At 41.0% G+C, this 21990-nt stretch overlaps 1 protein-coding gene across 1 annotated transcript; it reads right to left on the bottom strand.

Moving 5' to 3' along the window:
* Window positions 1-452: 452 nt before the first annotated feature.
* On the bottom strand, window positions 453-20383 carry FAM198B (family with sequence similarity 198 member B). The gene is made up of 4 exons (XM_015424761.1): window positions 19350-20383; window positions 10159-10373; window positions 2879-3105; window positions 453-951 (listed from the first exon to the last, which is right to left on the bottom strand). The coding sequence occupies exons 1-4, from the start codon at window positions 20320-20322 to the stop codon at window positions 744-746; spliced, it is 1623 nt and encodes a 540-aa protein (XP_015280247.1). The 5' UTR covers window positions 20323-20383; the 3' UTR covers window positions 453-743.
* Window positions 20384-21990: the final 1607 nt, after the last annotated feature.

Here is a 21990-nt window from a genome sequence, read left to right as displayed (position 1 = left end):
TGTGATAAAGAGAAGGACAGAGGAATCTGGCATGGCTAGTTGAGAGACAGAGTAGCTAAAGGGAGGGGGATAATGTAGGCCGTAGCCTGAAAAGTAGGACCTGAGGAAACGACTGATGATAGAAACTTCTAGTTTTCTACAGAATCTTCTACAAACAAAGAACATTGTAGACGTTAACCAAAACAAGAACAAGAAACAGCAAATATGTAACATATCCACCCTCAGCCCCTTGGATGGCATGTTTATGTGCAACCTGAGCTGAAAGAAATACACATGAAGAATGAATATGGTTATTTGACTAAACAGTCTTAGACACATAGCAGAAATAAGGACAACACTTGAGGTCTGTCATTTTTTTGTTGGAAGGAAAAAAAGAAAAATCCCTGTAGAATTTAGAAAAAAAGGAATTATTTGTAGCGATACTAAAAATCACTTATCATAGAAGAGTCCCATTGAAATAAATAGCTTGGGGGGGGGGTTGCACCCTTTTTGGACTTTTTCAAAGCTAATAGCACCTCTGTTTTTGTTCATTAAAAATAGCAAAAATTTTGCCCACATATTTAACTCATTAAAGCAATTGAATTGATATGTTCCAGATTACATTTATAGAATATCCAATTTAAAATGTTAAGTTTGACCATTTGTTCATGGTACTCTGAAAGTGAAAAAAGGGAAATTATAATTACCAGCAAGCTCTATGGTAGGCTTTGTGTGTGTGTGTGTGTCTTTTCCCCCACAGAATTTTACTTGTTCATTGGCAGTACTTTTGCCCCATGTGCATTAATGTAAGTAAGAAGAATTTTCGCCCTTCTTTCTATCACATCGATGAGTTTTTCAATCCCTTGACGACCTCCTTGGCTCTCCCAAAAAATTCTGTCAAGGAACAGAGACTGAAGAAGCTTCTCTCGCAAACGTTGGCTTTTCAGCACTGAGACTGCAGATTCAGGGAACCTGAAAGTAAATATAAATGTTAGCTTTAATGTCCTGTAATTTTAATCGAAAATGTGATTCAGCATTTTTTCACATCTGCTAAATAATTTGTAACAGAATGATATTTTGGCCATAAACAAGAATGGCAATTGGACATCAGTTCCCAAAATATATGTCAGATGAGGAGTGAAAAACAGTACTGAGGAAAGCCATGGGAGATGAAAAAAGCTAGCAGGACCAAGGAGCAGTATAGGATAAGCAATGATAGAGGAAGAAACACCATCTATGAAGGGTCTCAGTCCAAGGCTTCTGAAAACAGACTGAGTTCATGCATATGCCAATAAAGGTCTGTGTATGTATGTGAGTTCATGTAGGCATAGACAGTCCCCCTACACCCCCAGAAGCTGAGATTCGGGTTACACTTTTGCACAGGAAGCTGCCAAAGATCAGAGTATTGGCCTCCTACCCTGATCACTCTTGCATGAGTTTTGCATCTTCTCAGAGTTTGCTGTGATCATGCAAGAGTGTAAGTGGTAATTCTGGGTGATTCCACTTTCTTTTTCATTTAATTTTATCCTGTCCTTCTCCCAATGAGTTCAGGGTAGCTTATACTACACTCCTCTGACATACTATTCTGGAGATCCCGCTCCCTTCTATCCCTCAGCAGAAGCTTTTTAAGCTTCTTGTAAAGGGAAAGGTGATAAACATTGCTTCCATAAATTTATTGTTCTCACAGAGATTTGAACTGTACCCAATGGCTGCTAGCAAAACCAGAAGAGAGCAGGTACAATGGCAGACCAAAACAAAGAACTAGTAAAACTACTTGGCCCCCAGGAGGCCTATGTAGGGTTGCCAGCAATGTTCCCTCTAAACTGTTAAGTTTTGTGAGCAAAAATTCTACTTTGTGGGCTACTGGCATTAAAGTTGTGAGCGAGCAATTTGGCTCCTGCCTAAATTAGTTTGCTCTGGAGCCATCCCTCCTGAGCTAAGACAAAAATGGGTGAGCCAGAGGCTAAAAAACTGTGAGCTAGCTCACACCAACTCAGCTTAGAGGGAACACTGGTTGCCAGCCCTGCATCAGCATGCGCCTGGAGACTTTTGGGCCACTGCCTGGGTAAGGTGGAGTTTCAGGGGAATGTGATGGCATTTCTAGGAATTTCCCCTAGCTCTATCGTCTTTACCATAGAGAGGGGGGGAATTCCAAGAGTGGCCTGGAGGATGTGATGTCTCTCCCAGGTGGATAGTTGATGGATGTGACATCACTTCCAGGTCTCTATGTTCTTTAGCACAGAGATTAGAGGAAATTCCACAAGCATCACTATTAGTACCATTCTCCCTATTTTTTCTCCCATTTCTCAAATTATCAAGGGTAGGGGACAAGGGCTGCCAAGCTTCCAGTTATGGCCAGAGGCCTTCTGCCGGTAGCCCTACCTGCAAATTGCTGCTCTGAGCAGTGCTGCGAGAATTTGTTTAAATGGTGATGTTGACTGCATTGCTCTATCACTTCCAGGGAAAACCAGAAGTGATGTAGGGTAGCTGTAGAGTTTCCAATGATTCCTAGAGCTATCATATGTTTTCCTGGAAATGATGCAGAAATGCAGCTGACGTTGTGCTTCCAATGTCCCCACGCCCAGCCCTCCTGCCAGTTGCCAGGCTCCACCTGGCATCCCAATGGGGAACTGATAGTAGGGGCTGGGAAACAGCCCTCTGCCACTAGATAAGTAGTGACCCTTGCCTAAGCTTTTCCACCCAGTTTCTTGAATATCTGTGGTTTGAGTTTAACCATTGCTGTTAATCCAGGCAGCAAGTTTCATTACTTAAAATAGTTATAACTCTAATTTATTCTCCCTGTGGAAACACCTGCAAAAGGCATTGGGGATCTAAAGTGAAGAACCAGGGAGATGCTACTGAACCCTACATGTATTTGCACATATGTCATAGAACTTACTCTTGTATGCCATGCAATATTTTGAAGTCTAGATTTTCTTCACTTCTGTCAAAGAAACCTTTGTTATCTATAAAGACCAAATGTCGTGGGTCCTCCTTTCGCTGAATAATGTGAGTCAAAGCAATGCTATCCTGGTCATTGCAGTTCAGATGCAGTCCTTTCTGTACACAGGAATCCTCTTTGTGTGGTTTGAATCCACAGCAGTTTTTGTCCAAGCGGTGATAGATCTGAAAGTGAATATGGTAGGTTACCCCCAGTGATATTGAAATTTCAGAGAGAGAATCCAACACAAAATTGCTACATTAATATTCATCCAGAACATCAATACTATCTCCACTTGCTAGGTCTTACCAAGGATGCTGGATTTCTCACTTGCTATAAGTATTAATATCTTTCATATCCCACTCCTTATATATTAATTTGTTTGGCTTTACCACTGTAATGTTTTAATGGAATCTGCTCACTATGTTTCATCTTACACTTGTTATATATCTCTACGGCAAACAACCTTTTCATATATGGTCAGCGCATAATTGCTTCACTTGACCTCTCTTTAACACAACAAGCTAATGGGCCAACCTGAGTGTTTTTCTAACACCCACATCCATTATTCACAGTTCATATAGGTTTGCAGCCCAGTATTAGTGTCTTCCAAGCAGCAATCTTTTGAATAGCACCCACACATGCTTATTTTTATGCTTATTTTTACACACTTACAATGAATCAGTCCTCCCACCCACTCTTCGATGACTTGATTTGAATTCCATCCATATCTTTCTTCTATATTCCTATTAATCTCTGAAGTACTACATTACATGAAATATAAATCCCCTCAGCCTTGCCTCTCCATTCTTGTAGTCTCTTACAGGGTTCCGTTATATTCATTATATACAATTTCATGTCTCGCTTTCCCCTTTCCCCATCTCTTTTATTTCAAAATATGTAATAGCATCAATCTAATAATGAACCAAAATGGGTAATTAATTCCCCCCCCTCCATAAAAATACTCACCTTTTCTAATTTGGGGGGTGGTTTGGCAAAGAGTTGGGTTCCCTAGAATGCATCCACACTGCCTGTTTCTTCTACATGTACACATTCAAGCAGCTGGTGCCCTCTGGTACCTGGCATTGAGGTGATGAATATCAACTGACTCATGTTCATAGTAAAGTAGTAGTAGTAGTAGTAGTAGTAGTAGTAGTAGTAGTAGTAGTAGTAGTAGTAGTCATAGTCATACTGCTATCATTGGACAGAACAGCAGTTTACCATTCTGAGCTTTTGAATTTCTTGTGACATTTATTATAAAAAATAACAAGACTGCCTTACATTTTGGTGCCTAAACCTGTATGAATGGGTGTCTCTTGAAGAGAGCACTTTCAAGTCTATGTTTACCTGTCCTCCTTCAAAAGGATTAAAGCATGGTTGTCTCATTAACCATGCCAATGGAGAAAGACTAATGGTAGTACAGTTAGTTCAGCTCTCTGATATGTAAGTAGAGAATAATGATGAGCACTCTGTGGCATCAAATGATGATGATAGCTAACTCAATCTACCTATCTATCATCTATCCATCCATCCATCCATCCATGTATCCTGCTTTATCTTGGGTACACAAATTACAAATATATATTTAAAAATATATTTATATAGAAGTTCATTTCTCCAGATCTAAATCTCAGAATTTATGGGTGTGTGGAAAAGTCAATTATCAGGCATCAAAGTTCAATCCAGTTCCTGATGGATAGTGATCTATGAAACTAGTTTTGAGAGCTATGGTTCCCATAGGATGTCATCTTTCTTCAACACTGGGTGCTTTCACGCACACGAAATAATGCATTTTCAATCCACTTTCAATGCACTTTGCAACTGGATTTTACTGTGTAAAATGGAAAAATCCATTTACAAATAGTCACTGAAGTGGATTGAATTAGCATTAGTGAAAGTGCCCACTGACTGAATTTTCTGAGCACTTTTTAGCAGCTGAATGGAATTTGTACTCTTATTCACAGAGCAAGTGCCATACATACTGACTCTTGGAGGGACTGTGGCCTCCTTAGTTACTTTAAAGTCATCAGGCCTTTTGCTTCAGTTTATAAACACTGTCCCGATGCCTTTTCAGCTCGGTGATCTGTTCTCCTTTAATTTCCATCTGCTTCACCAGACACGACAGTTCACGTTCTAGTTCTTCCTGAACTTCATGGTTTTTAGTTTCTTGCATCTGCTTCAGCAGTTCCTGATGTTCAAAGCTCATTTGTCCCAGCTCATCTTGCATGACAAAGAGAAGGTCACAAAGACTGTCAGTAGCAGAAGAAGATGTAGAACAAAAAGATCCAATCTACACATATCAGCCACCCTAAGCCTGCCCTGGTGGGGAGGATGGGATATAAATCTAATAAATAAATAAAAAGTCCATCTAGATAGCCTCTTTTCAGCTCCTTCTGGACTTCGTGATATTAAATGTGGACCACAACTTTTCGTCATATGCAAGACACTTTGAACATCTGCAACAGAATGACTTGAGCTGGCAGACTTGCCAGTAACAAAAAGTAACGCTCCAGCTGGTAGGTACGGTTGTGAGCTGCATTCTTTCCTCAAACTAGAGTTTTTCTTCACTGTTTTCTTCTTCCGACTTCTCTTTTTTGCTTCTTTTTGAGGTGAAGGAGAGGTCATTAAAATTCTGTTCATCTCAAGTCCTGTTTGGAACTGGGCTGCCTTGTCTTGCATTAGCTTACAAAGGTGTTGTTCTTCCTGAAGCTTTGCCCCTAGATGTTTGATCTTTTCTTTTGCAGCTTTCTGAGTGCCATTAAGTCTCCTCGGCTCCGATCAGACGCAGAAGTTGCCGCGGAAGCGGCACGAATGCCAGGCAGATTATAAAGGCGTGATCACATAGCAACATCTGGCCAGCGTAGTGCACCCGTCGCAGCCAGCCGAAGATGCAGAGTAAAAAGCTACTTCCGAAAGTCCACTAGCAAACGGCTTGTGACAGGCCGCTGCCAGACTCTCCTTGTGTGATCGCTCCAGCGCGCTCCTCTTGCGTCGTTGGAGCACGCCGGGAATGTGCACCAATGAAGGAAACTGCTATCGCATCTAATTGTGTTTGCAGCAGGACACACTGTGCCGCCACAAACAGCCACACCTCCCCCCCCCCACGTTTCTCGGCTAGTATGAATGGGACCCAATACTCTTTTGCTAGAATTTCAAGCTTGTCAGGTTTTGCACATATTTCTACTGGGTTCTGATCCTTTTTCTTCTGGAGCTGGCTTTGCTATTCCAGAATCAATTTCTTTTCCATCTCTGCACTGATCATCGTTTTCCTCATATAATCTAGTATACTGCACTTAACCGAAGTCATATCCTTCTCATTTGATTCATGCTGCAAAGTTTTTTTTTATACTGGGCAGCTTCTCTGGACAGGCTGTTCAGGTCATCCTCAGCCTGTGACCTCTCTCCAACTCAAGGCAATGGATCTTTTCTTGAAGACTTTTCAGAGCTGCCACTAGAGCTTGGCTGTTTGGTGCAGGAGTGTCTGCTGCAACAGCCTTTGTCTTCTTCAACTATAAGTCAGCAAATGGAATGGATATTGTATGTGGAGGCTGAATAAAGCTTCCTACGTAGCTATGCTTTGACTCGATATCTACAGACTCCATTACACAGGATCCAGTGTTCCATCATAAACCAGACAAGGGGTGCATTCAGTCTGACAGTTTCCCCACAAACCCAAAAGCCATTACCAGCAGAGGGAGTAGAAGAGAAAGGCCAGAGACTGCCTAAGAAGCAGGAAGCATTTCTCCGTGGCCTTTAAACCACCACCACCACCACCATGACCCCTTATAATCGATAGCCCAATTCCTCCTTTGCCAAAACTTTATTCATTCACCACCCCTGAGGCATGGATGTCTTTATGGAGGGCCCCAAAGGAAAAGCAGCTCAGTTACCATCAAGGGGATCAGACAAGACACGGGAGCCAGGGAGGGGAGAGACAAGGCTGGGTTTTTACTTCCATTTTGCCCTTGAGCATAAAATAAGCACAGCTACAACTACCTGCTCGCCTGAAGTGAAAAAACAAGGAGTCACAAGAGGAAATGCACCTTCCTGGTTCCTACCTCCGTCTCCCACAACAACCACATCCACTTTTGAATCCCTCCTGACCTGCTCCTTGCAAGGGACAGCCCAACCAAGGATTAATTTTAAACAGGCCGCCTCTCCTTCCACTCTCAGAGCCTCTCTGCCCTGCCTCTCCCTGACCCCATTGGCCACACGCCTCCCCCTGCAAACAGCTTCCTTCCCCCTGCTTTATCTCCTTAAACTCATTTAACTTATTATTGGCTCTTACAGGTCAGGGGAAGGGGGTTTCTTGGTGCTGGGCAGCATCAGCTGAACACTGCCTGTTATATGAGGGAAGGGAGGTGCTTGGGGACTGGTATTTCACCTCTCTGAACAGGATTATGTGCAGACAAGGAAAGATACATATTGGCCACATTTGGATGCACTGAATTTTGAGCCAGGCTGGGATTACCTTTTCTCAGAAAGCCTATAAAAGCTGCCTGTTAGCAATGAGTTACACTCAGGGAGTGCCAGAGGCAGGCAAATAAGTCTAGTTAACAAGATCCTGAAGATCAGTCTTTACTACATTCTCGTTAACCCATGTCCGCATCTAATGTCACCATTATGAAATGTTGGAGCACTATGCTGTTCTTGTAAGTCTATGGCTATATTTAGAATCCATATAATTTGTACATTGTTAGATTACACACTCATGGAAGTAATGAGAATTATTAGACAGGACAGTCTATTTCAGGAGGCAAAACATAATGTTCTATAATTATCACGAACATGTTCTATAAATGTAACGTAAATAAAAAGACTCACTGATTCCCTCTTTGTATAAAACCAGTAATATAGGCCTTACAACCATCTCCATAATTCCAAAAAAAATATACAAGGGCAAACTGTATAAGAATAAAAGGGGACCATGTACAGAAAACAAACCGGCTTTTAGAAATAGATACCAAAATGGGAACAATCAAATGACAGAATCTGCAAAGTAGCAGAAACTTCCTTCCCTGGTATGTGCCTTTGGAATGAACGAACGTTCTTGTTGTTGTGATTACTTATTTACTGTTCTTTCTGGATCACAGTCATCTGTTTTTCGCCGTTTGAGAGTAGAACGCACTGGTTTTTAAAATAACAGATGAGTCACTCACCATGTGGTGCCAGTCAATGCTCCCTCTAAGCTGTGGAGTCTTGTGAGCAAAAAATTCTACTTGGTGAGCTACTGGCATTAAAGCTGTGTGAGAGATTTGGCTACTGCATAAATTAGTTTCTCTGGAGCTAAGACAAAAATCTGTGAGCTGGAGGCTAAAAAACTGAGCTAGCTCACACTAACTCAGCTTAGAGGGAACACTGGTACCAGTCATGTGTTGTTTGACTTTTTAAAGTCTTTTAAAAATGGCAGGTCCTGGTAAAGTTATGAGAATTAAAACTGGCAGTTTAGACCATTCCACTATGATTTTGTCAGTGGCATCCTAAGCAGAGTAACACCTCTCTAAGTCCATTCACGTCCTTTTGCTTAGAAAGGGGCAACACCAGGATGGTTCCAGAGACTTCTTTGCTTTCTGAACTGCTGACAGTGTATTATTAAAAAATTTTGAGAATATGTATCACCAGACACCGTCTTTGTTTTGTGGAGCAAATGTTTCCCTTTTTGTGTGTGTCTTTCTTTTTTTCTGTAACCAGCCTTTATCTGATCTGCCTCCTTCCAAACTGATGCCCCAATGGGCAAAAAGGAACTGACAGTGAAGATGGTGCTCTTGTTGTGTCTGAACACTTCTGTGCTTAACTGTAGAAATTCCTTAAAGTACAAGGAAAGCCATGTTATAAATGTTTTAATAAATAAAATAGAAAAATAGTTTATAAATTGTCTACAAAATCCAAGCAAAACTTAACATGCTTAGAAAACCTCTAAACGTCCACATCTATGTTCAGCTTGATTTGGGGCTTATACTAGGGTTGCCAGCTCTGAGTTGGGAAATATCTGGAGGGACCTCAGCAGGGTTTCCATGGTGTCCACCCTCCAAAGCACCATTTTCTCCAGGACAACAGATCTGGTTATCTGGAGTTCAATTGTAATAACAGGAGATCTCCAGGTGCTACCTGGAGGTTGGCAATCTTAGCTTACACACTAATGAATACTGCAGAGTCTTATAGCTAACTCAGGTTGCCAGGTCTGTTAGAGACACCAGTGGGGGGTAGGGGGAGGTTCCAGGAGCTGGAAGCATCGCTCCCGACATGCCAACGTCACTAAAAGTGATGTCACGCGCCATGCCTACATCGCCCAGAAGGCATGTTGGGGGTGACACTCTGGTTTTGGGGCAAAACTCTATGGTAAAATTTTGCTCAAACCATAGAGTTTTGCCTAAAAACTAGAGCGTCACCACTAGCGTGCCCACTTCACTTCCAGGTGACGTCAGCATGTGCCGCAATGTTGCTGTTAGGGGAAGGATTTCCTCCCACTGATCAGCTGGCAGGTGGTGGGCAGGAGCCCACAAAAACAGGCAATCCCCTGCCCCCAACTGGGAAATGGAAATGGCAACCCTATAGCCAACTGACTGGTGATGAAAGCAGTCTGCCACAAAACTGCTGAAAATGGAATAAGATACAACACCCTTTCGTCCTGTCAACAGAGAGGCCCATTTAACTCTGTGGTGTAAACAATCCAAGCCTTTTACTTTTCCCTTCATCATGTGAGGAGTCCTAAAAGAGAGACTCTTGACACAAACCTGATTTCATATCTAATGTAAATGTTTCAATATAGTGGAAATCTTCCCCTAATATGTTACAAAATTTTGTGCAAATCAAACTGATTTTTCCTTCTCTCCCTCACACACACAAATTTTCCTCACTCAGGAGTCAGATCATTGTGAAGGCCAAGTTGTATGCCATTTCCCCCAAATTTTTCTTCAAGACACCACATTCAATTTTCAGGGTTTCTAAATCAAATTTTGGGGTGTGGGATTTGTGTTTCAGACAGTGGAAATGATGTGATGCATGGAATATCTGGATTAAAACTTTGAAAACTGTTGACTTGAATTTAAATCTGAAGATTAAAGATAGAGAACTTAAAGACTTCTGTTGGGTATAGGATTTTCAGTCACATTCCCTTCCACAGCTCTTACTGCATGCACTGAGGAAATATAATCAGGCAATGAGTCACTCTTTAAAAAGTTACCTAAAACAAATCTCATATATTGGTAATTAGTCCCACGTAGCTATTGTTTTCCTACCTGTAACAGGAAATCAAGGAGAGCCATCTTGGACCATTCATGGTAATGGACATCTGTACATCCCCACTCTGCTTTGGACACTTTATGATTCTGCCAACACCTCTGCTTTAGTTGCTGTTTGTAGGTCCCCCAGTTTAGCTTCAAAGAAGAGTGTGTCTCATTGTCTGTTTGAGACAAGGAAGGATCCCAGAGAACCACAGGACATGGTTGATCATCTAATATGAACAAAAAGAAAAATAAAACATACAGAGCCACTAGCATACCTAGACCATGAATTTAGGACTTACAACACGTGTTCAATCCGTAGGCAATGTCTAAAGTCATAATAGTTTAACAGCATAGGTTTATAAAAAGGCATTTTAAAGATGTGGCAGGAAGAATCTAAAACCAGTGATGATTTTTCTTCCTTTGGTTAATGTGGTCATATGCCACATCTAAAGGATGACACTACACTGAAGGAAGAACTCTGGACATATAATTGTCTCCAACGTCTGAGAATAACACCCACTTTTTTGCTACAAAAGCGATATTTTAAAAGGAACCATACTGCAAGAGAAGATTTATTAAATGGATTGAAAATGGTTTGGCACATCATCACTGAGTGTAAATCACTGTAGCTCATTCAGTTTCAGTAAAGCAATGTACATTTATGAGAGTGTCGTCCTTTAACGATATATGCATGATTAAGCAGTGGATTTCAATCTCCCAAAAAGCAGATTAATATTCTCATCTTTATTGCTTTGGTTGTTAATGTAAGACTTCCTAACTAAGAAATAACTTAGACAGACAGAAGGGATGCATAAAGACTGAGCGGCTGTTTTGCAGTGCAATCCTACACAGAATCACACCATTCTAAACCCATTGATTTGAATGGATCTTAGAAAGGTTTGTGTGTGCTTAGGATTGCATTGTAAGTCTGAAAAGTCATAATGAAACCGTGTGAGACATCTAAGAGAAAAGTTAATCAAAGCTTTATGCATGCTATGTGCAGTTCCCCTGCATTTTTCACATGTTACGCAAAACAGATTTTAAGGCCTGTGTTTTAAAACTGGAAGTTCTTTTACTTTTATTTCACTCCTCATCTGGGGACAGAATTGTTTTCCTTGAACTGGCCTGTATCACTTCAGATTACAGATGTAGAACACTGGCATGTCAGGGAATACAACACTAGAATTTATCTGTGACATCTGGCTTTTCATATGGGGCAATTGATCTGTGTGCAGGAATTTCAATAGTAAGATCCTACCTTCTGTCTAAAGTGGTACAGTCCACATACAATTCACATACAGAACAAAATGAAAAAATTCAAAGGGAGATTTTTCCCCCCTTAACGCCATATTTTCATCCTTGATAAATGGAACTCATTGAATATCAGCATAAGTGCAGCAAAAAACAGCGGCAACTCTAGGAAGAGATCACAAAATGAATCGCTTTCTTTATATCTAAATAAAGGATATGTGACTATTTTTTATTTCTAGTGTCAACAAATTTATCCATTCCTCTTTTACAAAAGGAGGAACCTTATGTAGTGATCTCTGGTTCCTTTTCTCCCTGCTTCCTCCCATGGGTTTATATGAGAGAGGGTGAGACAGATAATTCTGGAAGAACAAAATGGAACAAATGTTAAATACAGGAAGTGTTTGTGTTTCACAGGAAACAGACACAGCAAAAATGAATCAACCCAAATAGAGCTCTTCAATATGTTCCACTAAAATGAATGAACTCTGCCTGTAAATAAAGTACCAAGGTAAAAAGCATTAAATATTACATTATAGTTCTAACAGACAAGACCTAGAAGAGATCTGAATTGTATTTGCTCTGACCTCTTGCCCTAAAAGATGACTGCCTACAATTCCATATCCATAGTGCACCGGCCTACCGATTTGCCAACATATATCCAAATTACTGTATGCTTCAAAAAGGGGGGGGGGAATCCAACTCCAGTTAAAGAACTGTTTAGCTCATGTTACACACAACTGACCATGACAACCTCAGATCAGACAGCCAATCTGATCAGCTGCCCCCCCCTACAAACATACACAAGGCAGACCGCTGACCCATGTAGCTTAGTACTGTCTTTTCTGACTGGCAGATGCTTTCCAGTATATCAGTCAGAGAAAGGTCTTTCTCAACACACTATCTACATTTCTTTAACAGGAGATGCCATGGAAAGGGTCCTTAGGATGGCAGCTTGGATGAAATCCTTCCACTTTCCTTCCCTCGAGGGAAGAGTTTCCCAGCTCTCAGACAACCCTGTTAACATATCTGTCCATGTCTTCCTCCCAGCAAGCACTCTGCAACTAGTTGCATTGCAGCTTTAAGGATAGAAAGGAAGACACAGCTCAGTTAACTGCTTCTCTTTTAATGCACTGGAGCCATGGAAGTGCTTGTTCTGTATGGAAGTGGGTCTGCTGTTCCATCCATTCAGTCAATGCCCCATATTATTCAGTCCAGTTCTACAATGCTTCTGCATCACATGGAGGCATGGCCCGAGCCTATGCCCTGGAGGTTACTGAACATCTCCTATTCTGGCTGATCTCTGTTGACCTGAGGAACTATGAAGCTAAAGTGCGTTGTTAAGAGGACTTATTCTGAAATAATAATAATAATAATAGGAAAGACAGAAAATAATGCAGAATCAGCAATTGAATGCCCATCTGTCTCAGAGCCGCTGGTTTTAGAGATGAACATAGTACCAGTGAAATCCCAGCATTTTTTCTTACATCATGCCCATCTCCATAGCAACATAGTACTTCGGCTTGACTTATGTATCCTCCAGATGTCTAATATTAGAATTGCAAGTTTTCTATATTAGGATGCACAAGCAGAGCTCGATAGCTGGGGGGGGGAATGACTTAAAAACTCTTGTCTGATTTTTTATAAGTATCATATTGGTTCCTTTCTCCTTGTCACCTTCCCTTCTACAGCTTCAATCATCAGATTAAAATACACTACTTTTTAAAACCAGATTTATAAACTCCAAATAATTCAGAACACCTACATATGTATGTGGATGGATGGTATGATGCAATGCACTGATTTAGAATAATTTGAGGGATGGGATGCAGACCAAGAAAGGTTAAAACAAAAATATGTTGTGGCCTATTACCGAATGGCCAGCAAATAATAACGGTGATCTCAGAGCCAGTTTGGTGTAGAGAGCCAGTTTGGTGTAGTGGTTAAGTGTGCAGACTCTAATCTGGGAGAACCGGGTTTGATTCCCCACTCCTCCACTAGCACCTGTCTGGATGACCTTGGGCAAGCTGTAGTTCTGATAAGAGCTGTTCTTGAAAAAGAGCAGTTTCTGTCAAGAGCTCTCTCAGCCCCACCTACCTCACAGGGTGTCTGTTGTGGGGAGGGGAAGGGAAAGGAGTTTGTAAGCCACTCTGAGACACCTTTGGGTAGTGAAGGGAGGGGTATAAATCCAATCTCCTCCTCCTCTCCTCCTCAGAGAGATCTATCAGAGGAATTTACTAAATTCTAAACTGATTCAGACCTAAGATCCATCTGGCCCAGACTCTGCAACCATCATTGGCCAGAGATACCTCTAGGAATCTCACAACAAGGGTATGATATGTGTTGGGGGGTCTTCTCATTCTTGCATGACAAACTCCAGGATCTGGAAAAGCATAAAAGCCCTGTTCTCCTTTGATGACTATATGAGAAACTCAAGATGAGAAATCACTGCCCAAGGGTGCACACTGAACAGATACTGACGATCATTCTGTCCCATGTTTTGCCATATGTGTTTGCACATGATATGTGTTAAAATCCTCCTTGCCACTTTTTAAGATGATAGAGACAATCAAGCTACCAACAGAGTAAGAAAGCTACCTCAGTGTGTTTATGAATTCAACGTATCTATATTAGAGACAGGTCATGAATCAAGTTCTTGTTATCAAACTCTTTGTTTACTGCAGAATTTAATGCCATTTGAAAGAAACCTGCAAGCCACATGGGTATATCATTCTATGACAGTTCAAACCTGGTGGGTCACAGGTTGAACAGGCAGTCTTACACCCATCAGCCAAGTCTCAAGATACCATAATTGCTCTTTTTAAAATCTCTGTACCGTCTTATTTTAAAAGCACTACACAATCTGGAGGAAATCTTGGACAAGAAAAACATTCTTGCTTTGTGTATAAATGCAAATATTAATACACGTAGGAGGGCATACATAATCAAGAGATCACATCAGTAGATTTTAACCACCCCCTAAACAAACCACAGCTCTCCAACAGGTTGTTATTGTCCACTCTATTATTTTGCACTCTAGTCAATATGTCAAATACTAGAACAGGTATTGTTTCCATGTTTTTGAGCCCACAGGCACCTTTGGAATTCTGACACGACATTGTGGACCTAAGTAAGAAATGGCTGCTGTAGGAGGTGGGGCCAACCACAAAATGGTTGCCACAAGAGACAGAGCCAATCACAAAATGTCAAGGAGCAAGGTCATGCATAGTTCTAATAGTAACTCTTCAACTGTTGTGTCCGCGGACCGCCACTGGGCGCCCGCGATACAGTGGAGCTTGAGTCCGGAGAACAATGGGGACCAGGCTCCTGCACCCTGCCTCTAGGGAACCAATGGGACATTGGCGGGAGGTTTGAATGGGCCAATGGAAGGTTCCCCAGACTGTGTATAAGCAGCCGGTCGGCCGTTGGTGGGGGTGCGTGTTGTGTACTAGTAAAGTGTGCAGTGTATCATGCGTGCCTCATCAATTCTTCCATGCGGCTAATCCACTACACAACATCAGCAGTTCAGGCAGAAGCTCTGTTTCACAGAATACCTTTTAAAATGAACATGTGCTGTGGTGGAAGCGGCTGCCAAAGCAACTTTTAAAAAATCTGCACAGCCAATTAGATTGTCAGTGACCAATCAGAAACCCTGCTGGGTCATAGCTCCACCTGGCACCACCCACTTTGTAAAAACCTTTGGAAGGTGCCAGGAAGGATGTCGGTGGATGCCATGGCATGCAGGGACACCACAATGGAGACCCCATCGTGGAATATGAGAGCAAGCTACAAAAAAAACCTGCTGGATCTGTTAAACAGTATGCAATAAAGCTGAATGCACCAGCCGAAATGTGTTTTCTCTTTCCCAACTGACCAACATAAATACAATTTTAAAATGTGCCATAAAGAACATAATTGGTGTCTCGTTCATTAATTTCTTTCTTTTTTTAAGGCATCATTTTCACTTCACTTATCAGCCTGTTGAGACTGCAAAAGTAACATGGTAAACGGAATCAACAGCGCTTCCTCTTTTGTCTGTGCCAAGTTCCCAGCCTCTGTTGTTATAAGACTGATCATGGAATGAGCAAACACAATGAGACTCAAAGTTAAAAGCTCTTCTACACTTTCAGAGCAAAAGCAGCTCTGCATTTGAGATGGCCCCTCAGCTAGTGTTGTAGACTGAAATTGTGTTCATGGAACTGTTCGGACAGCACGAGGGTTTCAGCTGTACTTCTCACTGCACTGTGGGGCACTTGGCTGGAGACAGACAATGGGCTATGTTCATATTTGCATTACAAGGTGTTACAATAGCACTCATCCCACAGCCATCTGATAGGTTTTACGTGTTTTTATAAGCCCTTCAAAATCTTGAGCAGAAGGGAGTGTGAGGCACAAGAAATGTACACCACAGAGAATAATGCCCCATCACACCACATTTGGTTCTCTTACAAAACTATTGCCCATCTCCATCCTGTGTTCTCAGCTCACATATCTGACTGAACTCTTATCTCAGGGGCTGATTCTAACGTCAGTTTACAATCATGGTTTGTGACACTACCTGAAAAATATGTTTCTGTACCGCTGTAGTAGTTTGTCTAATCTGCTGGTAAAGAGTGTACATGGTCTGCCAATCATCCCATGCATTTGTTTTCTCTTTTTTTAATTGAGCTTTTCACCAAGTGGCCTGCCAAGGCAGCATTTTCACGTACATACATACATACATATGGACATACCCTACCGTTTTTCCTTCTTTCCACTGGTGATTCAGTTCCCCATGATTAGAAACCCCATGTTTGGGTTGCCAGCAGATCTGCAGCCTTCAGTTCCCCTGGAGAAAATAACTGCCTTGGAGGGTAGCCTGTATGGCATTATACCCTGTTGAGGTCCTTCCCCTCCCTTCCCCATACCCCACCCTCCCCAGGCTTTACCCCCAAATCTCCAGGAATATCCCAACCCAGACTTGGCAAACCTGTCTTCTATTTGACCAATGATGAGTGAGCAGCATTGCTAAGTAATAGTAGTGTTTTATTTTTCTAAGAAAAGACCTTCTGCTTAGATCTCACTAAGCCTGGATCCAAAGAAATACACAACTAGTTCTGTACATACAAGGGGGGTTGGGGTTTAAGTAACTCTCTTTGAACCCTAGTCCTAATGTTCCTAAGTAAACACTGTGTAGAAATCTAAATTCCGTTCCATTTTACCTTGCCCCACAACCTAGCTTCAGAAAACACAGATCTATGTGCTTATACAAGTTTATCTCCCTTTTCACATCCTGGTCTGTTCATTTTTTAAAAAACCTCTTTAGATCAAGGGCCTTCATTTGGCTACCATCACATGTCAGCTCCCTGACAAAAGCAGCATGTTTGCAACTGACATTACAAATTACGCGTGCTTTGCTTTGCCAGCCAAACTACAGGAGTCTTTCCTCTCTTGTGGTCCCCATGCCTGTCTGAATTTTGAACTGTCAAAAGTAAGGAAGTTTTAATGCAAGACTTGTTAGGAGTCAGTTTTTCCTTCTGATAATGCAGATGTATCAAAGAACAATGTGAATTCTTCCATTTCAAAGGTTCGCCATTCATTTGGGCAACAGCAAACAGAGGGCAGCCAGTCACTGGGAAGGATGGAGGGAGGGTGAGAGGAGCATAAACTACAGTTGATTCATATCAGGTCCTAAGTACATCTCTGGAAAAGGGGCTTCCATGAAATGAATGGCAGCTTTCAAGGGGAGTGTTAACATGGCAGCATATTTGTCTTTTTATATCACATCAGGAGTGAGAATCACAAAAGCAGAGCATCCTGTTGAGGTGTTAACATCATAGTCACATAGATGGTAGAAACTGATATGCATATAAGCACATATGACAAAAAAAGGACAATGCAGTCAGTGAATAGGACTGGTGAACTCAAAAGTCCAGCTTTGATTTCTTTCTTCTAATTAAAGCAGCTCAAACGCCAGCCCTTGCAGCTAGATTTTTAAAACTACTTATTGACTTCGATAAAATGCACATACTGCTTTTCTGACATAAAAATTCATGAGACTGGGGGGAGGATTAATTTCCAGTCCATTCTACTTCAGCATAAAGATGTTTGTATTTAAATTTCTCAATGGACAAATAAAAAATAGAGATGAGAAGTACAGTATGTTGAGAAATGCTCCTGCACAAGCCACATTGAAGTAGGAGATAATAAGAGCTCCAATTCACCAGTGTTTTCAGATGGCAGATTACACTCAAAGTAACTATGATCATTGGTGGCTAAAATTGGACATTTCAGACCAAAAATATTTCCAGTGAAAGATGTGGCTGTTCCACATTCTGATCTCATCCGTAGCTAAGAAAATTCCCAGCAAAAAGTAACCAAAATGAAAAACTGGCTATCCCTTTCCCCATTTCTCATCACCTAGCAACAGTTCTTTGCCTTTGGGAACCTCACCAATTACACTTAGAGACTGACGGAGGCTGCATTTCTCCTTCTTTCTTCCTGACACCCTGCAACCAAAAGCAACTGTTTCTAAGGTTAGGCTAAGAGCCATTTACAAGGAAGCCTGCATTCTGCAATGTGTATGAACCCACCACCCATGATCCCTGGAACTAAACTGTTGGGTTCTTTCTGACAGCTTTGCAGCAACAAAATAATGTATGCGTAATGAGTCTTCCATGTTCTGGTAGCCTTAATACTCTGAGAGGCAATGAAGGAAGCACATTGCTTCTCTTATGGATCTACAAACCCTGTCATATATACTGCCCACAGGAAGGTATAGAGCTAATAAAGCAGAGACTGCAGTTATATCTGCATTCTGTTGTTACTGCATGTTTTGCTTTGTCTTTAATAAGAAATATACCCTGATAATTGATTTTGTACAATGTAATCGTTGCACTAGAAAGCAATCACCAGGGAAAAAACAGTGAACTGTTTTAACAGAGATTCATTAAAATGCAGTGCAGCCCTTTCTAGGCGACTATTTGTGCCTAGCTCTTCTGCTGAAGCCACAGTTTAACACCAGTGATGTTTTAGATGCCACATCAAACTGCATTTATTTGGTCTAATTTACATTTTGTGCTGGGATTTACATAATGTGCAGAATAATGTATATCAGACATTTTGTAGTCACAAGGAAAAATAAGGATGAAAAGCAAGCTAGTCGTTACATTTGTTTTTTAGCACTGGAAGGATAATTTTAAAAACTGTTACCCAGACTAGACACAAATGGCTCTCTTCTAAACTGTCCAAAGAAACAAAATAAATCCACTGTTATGTAATTATGATAACTTTAAAAAAATCTAGCAGCATGGAAAGGGAGTAAATGTTAACTGTATTACATGCCCGTCAAATTACCTTGATGGTTTACTAGGCTTAAGCCCATGATTCAAACTACCAGGCTTTGCTGCTTCAGAATCTTCCTTAACTTTATCAATTTATTCTAAATGTTTACCACAGCTTTGCTGAAATGATGAAAACTGCATAGCTGTAACATGTGGTAGCCCATACCCTTGAATGACATCTCTGGCCCATAAAAAAAATGCCCCAAAAGGCCCAACTGAACAAAACCTTGACAAGATCAAGCAAGTCTAGTCTTATGTCAGCTTTCAGATTCTGTCACACAATCCATTTTCTCTCTCTCAAAGCAGTACAATTCCTTATTATCTAGAAATAGAATCAAAATGAATCCTCCATACCCTTTACTTCACAGAATTTAGCTTCCAGTCAATTAGCTTATAATTGTTTTCTACACTAACTATATATGAAGGTACCTGGGAAGTCAATAAATTATGAGGAAACTGTGACCAGGAAAGGACGAGTTTTACTGGAAACCAAATAATCAGCAATCATTTATCTTAGCTTTTTTAAACACTTTTAGTCTGCTCTATATAGTTTTTAAACCACATTTATTGCTGGTTGTTGCAAAGAGAGAAACTGTTCTAGTATAGTTGCTGTGATTTTTATGAATCAATTACCTTGGACAAACTCTGATTTTCTGCCTACCGTAGGCAAGGTCCGGTTCAGCCCCAGGATCCTGTCCAAATGGAAAGCAAACACTTCACTCATGTCAAGAGGTCTCTTGAGGAGGCCACAAAAACCTTGACTGCAAGAAGTAGCTTTGGTCAATCCATTCACAACAGACTTCCTCTCAAATACCAGAAGTGTTCCATGTTGAGATTGTCCCTCTTGAACAGCGTTTATCTTGAAATCTGCCAGAACATGCATATGTAAGATGTCCTCTTTGCTTAGCCAAGATGGTGGCCTCTCACTGTACATCCTGATATTGCTCTCCTGAGTATGGGGCTGCACATTTTCATCTCTTAGAATGTTAACAGATTGCCAATATCTCTTACCCTTTGGGGGTATTTCTTTCTCTTTGTCCTTTTCCTGACGTCGCCTTGCTTTGTTTTGGACTACTGCTCTCTTTAGTCCTATGGAGTTGCTATTCCCATGAGATGACTTGTGCATTAAATGCTTCTCCTGGACAGTGAAAACTGATGGATTGTTATTTCCATAGGGAAAAGGTACTGTATGTTTCTTCCTTTGCTTGGGCTTCACAGTGCCTTGGATGTTGGCAGGTTTGCTGCGCTTGGACCGCAGAGTAATGTAGACCACATTGGGCAGTGCTGAGGTATCATTTGTCTCCATCAGGGGTCTTTGCAAATCAGGAAGTGACAGGGTACCATCCAGTGGGATCTCAAGGAAAGGGGTCTGGGCAGCATCTTGGAGATTCTTGGAATTCGCTTTCGGTGATCCCGCTCTATGCTGTGGTAGAACATGACCTACTTGGCTGACAAGGAACCCCAAGTAAATCACAAAAGCAGTGCCCAATATCAAATTCCTTCTCGTCCTTGGGCACCTGCCACTCCAAAGTCTCAGCAAACATGGTGTGCACAAAGAACAAATGAACCAGTTTATAATTTGGCATGCGTGATCCAGGAAGTTCATTTCTCCAGCGAATCAACATGATGAAAGTACTTTAAAGACTTCAGTAGCTGCAAGCGAGAAGGATGATGTGTGCCTTCTAAAATACCAGATTTCTCCTCCTCCTTTTCCATCTGCATGTGTGGGGAGGGGAATGCCCTAAGAAAGAGAATGATGAATCCTAATGAATCTGACAGGCTACTCCTTATCGGCCACCACAGAGGGTGTGATTTTATTTCAGAGGATGGATGGAGTTGGCTGTGTAAACAAAGTTAACTGAGTCACAGTCTGAAAAGTCTGTGAGTCCCTCCTGGGCTGGCACACTGTTACAAGGGAGAGAATTATAAATAACGTTTTTCAGTCATTATCCACATAATTAGTTCTAACAATCTAAACATCAGCATTTAAAAGGCATAGATAGTGATTATATGTGCACACCCAAAGGGAAAGAAGATCCAGGTATTTCATGCTATCTACATCAAATTAATAGGAAACAATAAAACACTTTTAAGTATAGCTAGGAATTAAATTATGTTCCAGAATAACTAAGCATATAATAACAGCTGTGAATAGAAGACATATTTTCAAATTTAATGAAGATATATTTTCCCCTCTCCATGATAATTACAGGAGATATATGCAGTAAAACCACATAGTTTATTGCCTCCTATTAATATAAGAAAATATTACTTTAACAAGTCAGAAGTCTGCTAAGCCAAACAAGAATGCTTTTATTATTAAATAAATACATGAGGCATAGACTGGGCTAAATTTAGTAGCCATGATTCATATGTTTGCTGGTAAATGTAGCAGCTAACTGACATTGCATAGCCAAAATATTTTTTTCCAGTGGCTGTCTTTTTAAACAAAAATAGAACATTACACATAAACAAACACAATAATGCTTTTTATAGCAGAAGAGGTATCTCTCTCTGGGTTCGGAATCTTACCTGTACAGCTTCTCCGAACTCTTTCTCCCAGTTCTTGTCCTCACAGATCTCTAATATTAATGCAAAGTAGTTTTTCAAAGTTCAGAAACATAAAACACACATCTGGATGAAGTCCACCACACTTTAGAAATTTCTTTACAGACTTAATAGCCCTTCTACATATTTTCACTGGTTAAGACAGTTGTTTCCTGATTACTGCTGCACAATTACGTGAATGTTGGTTTGTGATTAATATTAATTAAGGAAACACAGCTATTTTACATTCTCCAGTGGAAAAGCCGAGTATGCTGTCTTGTTTCCAAAACCAGTACAGCACTGTCCTATCTGTTTCTGACTCCTGAGGGCCCCCTAGTGTATGCCAACCAAAAAAGTTTAATACTATATAATTCCTTCCGAAAAAGAAAATTTGGGACATTTGTAAGAGTTTACCTAAGCATATTGATGACAAAGTCAGTCCCATTGAATTGACAAAGTAAGTCCCATTGAATTAAAAGGAGACTACTTTTACTTTTCTTTAGTTACTTATTCAGGTGGGTAGCGATGTTGGTCTGAAGCAGCAGAACAAAATTTGAGTGCACTGGCACCTTTAAGACCAACGAAGTTTTTTTCAAGGACTGATTCAGGAGGCTGAAGTTGGTTCCTTATTCACACTTCCTTATTCATTCCTTATTCGTTACTTATTCGTGCAGTCATTCAGAAGCACTAAGGAGAGTTGGAAAGCTCTGAACCCCAAAATAAGGTC

This window comes from Gekko japonicus, unplaced genomic scaffold, assembly GCF_001447785.1.
Source record: "Gekko japonicus isolate JY-2015 unplaced genomic scaffold, Gekko_japonicus_V1.1 scaffold827, whole genome shotgun sequence".
Lineage (NCBI taxonomy): Eukaryota > Metazoa > Chordata > Lepidosauria > Squamata > Gekkonidae > Gekko > Gekko japonicus.
This window is presented reverse-complemented; position numbering and strand designations above follow the sequence as displayed.